General features: G+C 43.4%; 1 protein-coding gene across 3 annotated transcripts; it reads right to left on the bottom strand.

The window, feature by feature from the left end:
- Positions 1–1,969: 1,969 nt before the first annotated feature.
- On the bottom strand, positions 1,970–7,653 carry mycn (MYCN proto-oncogene, bHLH transcription factor). Of its 3 annotated transcripts, none has more exons than XM_028040431.1 (3): positions 7,524–7,653; positions 6,493–7,144; positions 1,970–4,040 (listed from the first exon to the last, which is right to left on the bottom strand). In XM_028040431.1, the coding sequence occupies exons 1-3, from the start codon at positions 7,602–7,604 to the stop codon at positions 3,277–3,279; spliced, it is 1,497 nt and encodes a 498-aa protein (XP_027896232.1). In that variant the 5' UTR covers positions 7,605–7,653; the 3' UTR covers positions 1,970–3,276. The 3 variants fall into 3 exon arrangements, with proteins under 3 accessions (XP_027896232.1, XP_027896233.1, XP_027896234.1); XM_028040432.1 differs by having other exon boundaries at positions 1,970–4,037; XM_028040433.1 differs by having other exon boundaries at positions 7,513–7,635.
- Between the last annotated feature and the right edge of the window lie 547 nt (positions 7,654–8,200).

Below are 8,200 nucleotides of genomic sequence, written 5' to 3'. Positions count from 1 at the left end.
GATGAATTCAGCAGGCAGATGGTGAGGGGAAGTCCCAGGAGAGGTCACAACATGAACTGGTACACAGATAAAAACGCCTGACTCCTGTTCCATACATGCACTGTAAGTGCACACAAAGACGCCAGACCCCTGTTATGTAATACAGCGGCCCCCGCCGCCCCCTGTGAGAGGCTCAGTTTTGGGCTGCCTCAACTCCAAAGTCATCAATCTTTATGGTGTTGTCACTTATGTGAAGGTTTCATGCAATGTTTCCATTTACTAAATTTCCGACCCAAACTTTTAGAGTATTGTCGCTCAGTTCTCAAAACATCTGGCTGCAAAAAATGTCACTGTGAAAAAGTCCATGTAGGCTTTTCTCATTTTTTTTTTTTTTATAAATATTGTTCTACTGTGCTACAAGAATTACTTAGTGGTACTTACCACATATTTTGGTATTATTTGAAAAGTGTAAATGAAATAATTCACTGCACTAGAGCAGAGGAACGTGAACAAGGAATATTGGTGGAATTACACATCTAAACCATGTTCCAGCTCCAAGTTTAAATGTCAGTCAGGCTTGCTAACTGATTTAATTTAGCTTGAAAATTTGCACTGCTTGATAAAAATCAAACACATAGTTACACCGTTAACATTCTTATAATCAAAATTATAAGATTTCTTTTTCTAATGAAAAAAAAAACATAACTACCCAAAGGAGTCAAACTTCTAATTGATTGTTTTGAAATGTTTGTCAATGTGGTGTCACTCAGCAAACTTAATATTTTTCTAAGGCTATAGTTTATAAGAAAAGGATGAAAACCATTGTCATAAAAAACTATAACATGTCACTGAACTAAAGTGGTAAATTCAAAAAGGGTTCAACAGAAAAGTTTTAAAATATCATCAGTTTTGAATTTCAGCACAATATTTGAGCATATACAAGAATTAAAAAAGTGCACTATTTGATGATGTCAGAGACAAACTATACATCAGATTATCATGTTGCATTGACAAAACATAAGTCATTTACAAGGCTTTGTTCCCTTTTCACTTCTTTTAAGAAACTGGATGCTTGCGCCTCCATAATGTCCATTTCAGTTTTGTTTTGTCATTAAATCCATGTAATCCTAAAACACAGAGATTGTGAAGCTATAAATTACTCCAAAAGCAGGAGTGTTTGAGGTGCTTTTGCTAAAGATGATCACTGGCAAAAATGGAACAGCTTCCTAGATTAAAAGAATTTCTCAAAATCACCTACACGGTATGTTTTTATGCAGTGTATTTCTCCTCTTACCTTGTCCATTTCTTTTTGTGAGCTCACTAAAAGACTGTGCTGACCATAGCAATAGATTTCTCTTTCAGCCATCTCCAGAGAATTCTCTTTTCCAAGGCACATTTTTGGGCCGAGGCCCAGCGCTGAAGTCACAGGGGGACAACGGATTGAAAGGGGCATGGAGGGGAGGGGAGGAGGGCAAAGCCATGTGGCTGATGTTGGTAAACAGTATCGAGACTTGTCCTGGCATCATGGCTGGCAATGTGTAGCACCGGCAATATCAGGCACCGGGGGCCACACACAGACCACGACAAAAGGTAGACACACATAAGAACATTTGCATTCATATCCACACACACACACACACGCACACACACACACACGAGGAATACACAGACTACTAACAAATAAAAGACTCACTCTCGTGTCTGCTACTTAGCAGCTGCTCCAGTTTCCATGGCAGCAGCCTGAACAATGTAGCGGGAAGAGCTGTGTATAGCAGAAAGGGAAACAGAGAGAGATGTGGAAATGTGTGTGGGCGTGCAGGGGTGTGTGTGTGTGTGTGTAGGGTGTGAGAGGCTTGAGAGGGAGGGGCGGGGTGGCAGCCGCAGGGTGCAGAAACAGAGAGGATTCAGAAGACGCGCTCTTTCTTTGTGAGGATGAGGCTTCTTAGAGGAGCGACAACAAATACAGAAATTTGGAGGCAAGACACAGACGTAAAAAGTCAGGAAATTTTGTCTATTTATTTTTCAAAATGAGGTATTTCAAAAGTGCCATGAGTTGCAGCACTAAAGGTACATTTAATGTAGTGAAAAAACAAACATATCAGTTTACCCAGTTCTATGCACCCGATAGTTAAAAATATCAACAAAAGAGGAAAGTTTAAAAAAAGGTGGGGAAAGTCCAGGTACATGTGGATAGAACACATCTGCTGTACAAAAAAATTGTCTGATAAGAGAGAAAATGACAAGATAAAGTGATATCTACCAAGAATGCATTCTCTTACGAAAATATAAGTATCAAATTTAGTATGTATCACACTAAAAGCAAATAAATGTGTAAAACGTAGTGATATACAAAAAAGAAAAAGAGAAGGAAAAATATGCAGTTATATTACAAAGTTTTTCTGACTCTCATAAACTGAGACCTTACAGTACATTGAAAGGTATATAAACTTACAGTCCAGTTATTGGCAGCTTCCTGACTTGAATATTAAAAAAAAAAACAAGAACAAAAGTGTAAATATAAAACAAGGCAGATCTGAGTGTATTTTGTCTGCACACTATTGTTATATACAAAAGTGTCGCCTAGCAAGGTGCACAGTTATACATCCACTGACTTGGTTTGAGCACCAGTGTGAGAAGAGTGAGGGAAAAAGAACCTGTAGTGGCATTGTTTGTGTCTGCTATGACGCCTCGGTCATCAGTTTTTTATGTTTCATTTTTCAGTTTTGCAGTGATGAAGGCAAAGGTAAGCGTGCACTGCTGAACTCTCCAAGCAAAGTGCCCTCCAACACCCATCCCTGTGTGGAATCATGCAATTCCAGGCTGGTGTCACAGTGAGTACAAAAAACAAACAAACATACATGTAGAAATGATATATAAAAAAAACAATAACAACAACCAGAGGGAGCGAAGACAAAAAAAAAAGTGTCTCTTGTCTCCCTCCTCATTCTTTCTCTTTTTGTCTTTCCTCGATGTGACTGGATTGAAAAGTAAACCCTAAACATTCTTAACGTCAACAAATGTGCAAAAAAAGTGGCGGCAGTAAAAGTCCGAGCGTTCCTCCAGCAAACCCCCCTCCCCCCCTGTGCATCCTCTTCTCTTCTCTCTTCCAGGTTTGTGTATCGGCATCTGACGATAAATGTCCTCTGAGATTTTAGTGTTTCTGTGTGCAAAAGTCCAACAGATATAAAGGCCTGCGTGTCTGTGCTTAAGTGTATAGGCCTATGTCTGGAGTTCAGGATGGTGAGAGGGGTTCCTCCAGGGTCTATGTGAGGGGTTTTATTTTGTAGCAGTTGTCCGTCAGCGAGTCCTAGTCTGCTCCAGCCTGCGCATGAGGTGTTGCCTGCGAGCCTGCAGCCTGTCCTTCTCCTGCTGGAGCCTCATCTCCTCCGTCTCCAGTGAACAAACGTACTCGGTTGCCTTCTTCAGGATCAGCACCTTTGCTGCCTTCTCGTTGTGAGCCAGCTCTGGGACATGGTCACGCAGGGTCAGGAAGCTGGATCGCAAGTCGTTGCGTCGCTGGCGCTCCAGGATGTTGTGGTTTCGTCGGCGCTCGCTGTCCTCAGAGTCAGAGCTTCCACGCGGACTGCTGTCCCCGCTGGTGCTGCGCTTGCTGCGGGAGCCCGCAATGCTGGGGGCAGAGGTGCAGGACGAGAAGGAAGATGTGGAGGACGATGAACCGATTCTGACGGGAGGGCGCGATGTCTCTGATGTCTTCTGTTTCTTTGGAGGTGGGGTCAGGTCATCATCTGAGGCATAGGGTGAGGGCGCCGCGTAGTTGTGTTGCTGCTGATGGACCGAGCTCCTCTTCAGGATGAGCTCCTGAGGGGCACGGCTGATGAACCGACTCACAACCCCAGATCCTGAGACAATCCCTCTTGCATCTTGGCTCTTGGGATTAACACAGATGGTTCCTATACCTGTGGTCATGGGAGATGTCTTGCTGATTGTGGAGCGTCTCTTCTCTACTGTAACTACATCAATCTCTTCCTCCTCTTCTTCCTCCTCATCATCCTCATCATCCTCTTCTTCATCGTCTTCATCCTCATCTTCGTCTTCCTCTTCTGGGAGAAAAAAAAGAACAAAAAACAAAACAAACTTTGTCACTGATGTGCAAAATATTCTCACTATTCAATCTACGTGTGACAGTAGGTGACAGGTAAATATGTTCATAAATTAGTGAGATCAAGTGAGGAATGTGTGTGGGAGAGGACGTTGCTCAATGCTTTTAGCGCAGGCACAAATGTCTTAATGCTTAATGTCAGTCACTTCTCAGCTAATCTGCTCCGCAGGCATTGGCATGTTCATACTCAGCACTGAGCAGACAGACTGGAGTTCTGAGTTGTATTCCAATTCCCTTCTTCAAAACCTCTGCTAATCTTCGGCGAGATGAGACAGTATTAGTCTAATGCCGTCAGTCTGTTACCGCAACCTCAGTAATACTTTGAGTGTTTGAGATAGTAGAAAGAGCTTTAACAGAGTCTAGGGATATGGTGGAGTACACATATGCCAGTTACCAGCATCCAGGTACTCAGGTTTTAACACGTTATGCACTCAAGACCACAAAAAGTCGTTAGAAGTCATTTTAACAAGATGCCAGAGAAAGTGGTAGACCAGATTTCTTTGGTTGTAAGGTAGAATAGTACTGCACTGCCCCCTCCCTCACCTGTTTATGTGCACTGCCAGTCAGCTAGCTGAAGGAAAGTTAATATTTTCTCATACCTTTGATAAAGACCAATTTTGATGTTACGAAAAACACAGATAGTCCAGATGTCCTACTGAAAAGTCCAATGAAGGCCCAGGCTGGCCCATCACTTTAATTACAGCTGCAATTGTCAAGCTGTTTGGTCAAGAGACCATGTATATCAGTTAATCATGAAAATCTGATACCATCCAACATCTGCACTGGAGATGTTTCTGGCTCAGCTGAACTAAAACAGAGCAAAACAGCCGAATTTTAACAAACCTACGTTGTTTCTTTGAGTGCCTGGAAGTGAACAAGTGGAAGGCACAGGGTGTGAGACGCAGTTAAAATGCCTTTGTGATAATGGCTTTCATTATCAGCCCAGGAGCATCTGTGGAGTGTGGCATTTTACAGCTTATGGTAACCCACTTCAGACACCAGACACACATACTGATCGCTCATACAGACTGCTGCTGACATCAAAACAAAGCTGAGCACAGCTGGCTGAATGAAGGGAGCAGGGAAGGGGGTGTGGCTGACTCTGCCACATGTGAGCCTCTTTGGTGTTTCACTCTCAGAAAGGAACAGCTCATTGAGTGCAGTTCAGAGGATTTTTTTTTATGTTCTTTCTTCCACTTGGCAATTTGACTGTAAAACTGACTTTAAAAAAAAATCATTAAACGGAGTTTGAAATTTTGAAATAGGCCAAACTGAAAGGATAATCCCATACTACTCTTCTTTTAAAAGTGTGCATGCCTTTCATTAAAAATGTAAACTACAAAATAGAGGATGGACACCTCTGGGGGCAGAGTGCGCAGGGATGGTGGGGCGTCAGGCCATCGGATCACCACAATTTAAGCCCCAAAACTGGAGTGGCGCCAGGAAGACAGCTGTCGAGAATGGAGCGCTTGCTCAAAACACTCCTCCACCCCGCCCACCCCAAAATAAGAAAAAGGGGAAGAAAGAAGAAGAATCAACCAGGACTTAGTGACTTCTTTCCTTTACTGCAGAGGAGGTGTGAGGCAGAACTGACCGAGTCTGTACTCTGTGCCAAGTCCGGGGGCTTTTGTAGTATTGTTTTCCAAGCAAAAACACACAGATAAGGACTTGTGTGAGTGTTTATTTAGGGAGCTCCTGGGGCAGGGAAAGGGAAATACGAGTGCTAAGGATGTACGGTAATTTTCCAATCTAACACACTGCCTCCTGTTGTATTGTTGTTAAGACTCTTATAGTCGATGATATTCATTCAGTTATCAGCAAAAGTTTGGCCAAGTTGTTTAAATGCCAATTTATCACCAACTGCGCGCAAATTGTCTCCCCCATCCATGCGTAATGAAAGCATTTACGGCACACTTTTATCAGATCATCACATTATTGAAAACCTTTTCATCTCCCCCTCCTGCAGCCTGCTGCTGTGGTGTTTTTTTGTTTTTTGTTTTGTTTTGTTTTGGCTCCGGTGCCAGCTGAGTTCAGCAAAGCGCACAATTCCCTATTTTACTGCCATCTGCCGGATGAAGAGCCCGCTGATTACATAAAACCACGGTTCACTGTGTCACTACTCCAGTGTGCGTCTGTGTGCTTGCATGCGTGTGTAATTGCAGGTTGGGGTGTGTGTGCGTGTGTGTGTGTGCGTGTCGAATGTGACGGGATAATCGGATTTTGGGCCAGTCATATGAACAAGATCCTGCCTCACAGATATACCAGACTTCAAATAATAACAGTAATGTGTGAAAATTTAGTGAAGACGTGTGACATTGTTAATATTTCTAAGAAATCTTTTTTTTTTTTTAAAAAGTGTAACAATTATATTACGGTGTTCATCTGATTCTTACCGGAGTCACTAGCTGTGCTTCCATTCGCTGTGGACGCGTTAACAGTCCCAGATGCGTCCTTGCTGCTGCTCTTCTTGTTCACCGGGAAGGGGAACACTATCGCGGGGTCCACGCACTCCGACACCGAGCTGCGGCTCACCACCTCCGGCACCCTGACGTACGCGTTCCTTCCCCCGGCCGATGCCGTTGAAATCGCCTTACCCAGTTTCTCCGTTACCACTCGCTCCAGCTTTTCCCTGGCGGAGAAGCCGCTCCACATACAGTCCTGGATAATGATGTTGTTGGAATTTGTATCCACAGAAGAGCCGAAAAGGTCCCCGTCGTCGGATGCCCCCCATATATCGTCCTCGGGCAGGAGCAGCAGCTCAGAAGCCCAGTCCAAGGGGTCCCCTAAGCTGAAGCCGAGGGGATCTGCCTCTGAAGAGGCAGTTGCGGCCGCCGGCTCTCCCGGTAGCGCTGCACGGCTCGGAGAGAGGGGCGGAGTGGGCAGCAGCTCGAATTTCTTCCAGATGTCCTCCCCCGGTGGCGCAGCGTCGGGACCACAGAGGTAGAAGTCGTCCTCGTCCGGATAGAAACATGGTTGTAAGGAATCAAACTCCAAATCGGAGTTTTTACTGGTGATCGCCGGCATTCTATCCAACAATCGAAAATCCTGTGAACATACAAGAGAGGTTCAGTCAGCGTGCGCGGTTGGAGAGCGTCTCTCCACATTTCTTTCTAACAGAAGTGCTCCACAGAAAGTGTCTGAGTCAAAAGCCCACACACAGATTCCCAACTGCCTCCACTGTGGGCTTTAAAAAACCGCACAAATCTCAAAGGAGTCCGTGCGTAAATGTGCCCATGACGCACTGTTAAGGCGCAAAACAAATGAGGGCTGCACTATTCTTTTAAAACAAAAGCAACTTTTGTTAGAAAATAAATTGAATGACAGCATTCGAATATGAGAACTATTTATTAGAGATATATAAGACAATGGATACAAAATGTGAAGAATATCTTCTGAAATTAGAAGATGCTCACCTCGTCCTTACTTGGGATGAAAACGCGTGAATCGATATTTCTCGTATCTTGCAGTCAGTAGTTAATACAGACACCAGATTTGGATCAGTCATCTACTTTTGGAGCTAAGACGGTCCTCTGACACACATTGTGGGTCTCTCCAGAGTGTTATACACTTTAGTTTTGAGGGGAGGAAAGCAAGCTCCTCCCACACGGGCTGGTTTAGGGGAGGGACAATTTCTACCTATGCTGTGGACTGGGATGCGATGCGGGAGGGGAGAGGCTGGCTGGAATCCTTCTTTCAAGGTGAATGGAGAACATAGCTTCAATACTGAAATGAATGGGTCAAAAAGAAAGTGTTTCTTTTAAAGAAATGGGGAAAAAACAGGTAACAAGCAAAAGACAAATAGAAAGGAAGAAAAGAAAAAGCTTGCTTCAGGCTTGTCCTAAAGATATAAGATGAGAAGCTTTGGCTGGTGCATTTGTTGAATTGCTAATGAGTCCTTCAGAGTGCTACTTTAAGGGCTGTAAAAATCAACATTTACTACGTAAGCTATTCTCCATTCACTCCACACGGGTTTTAACACACTGTATGGTAAAACATATTGGAAAAAAAATAAAGTAAAAAATAAAGTACATTCTTAAAATTTTATACTAATTTAAATAATTAATCACGCGTTAACGTGATTAATATATATATATATATATA

This window comes from Xiphophorus couchianus, chromosome 15 (genome assembly GCF_001444195.1).
Source record: "Xiphophorus couchianus chromosome 15, X_couchianus-1.0, whole genome shotgun sequence".
Classification (NCBI taxonomy): Eukaryota; Metazoa; Chordata; class Actinopteri; order Cyprinodontiformes; family Poeciliidae; genus Xiphophorus; species Xiphophorus couchianus.
The sequence above is the reverse complement of the archived record's forward strand: the minus strand, read 5'-3'. Positions and strand labels throughout refer to the sequence as shown.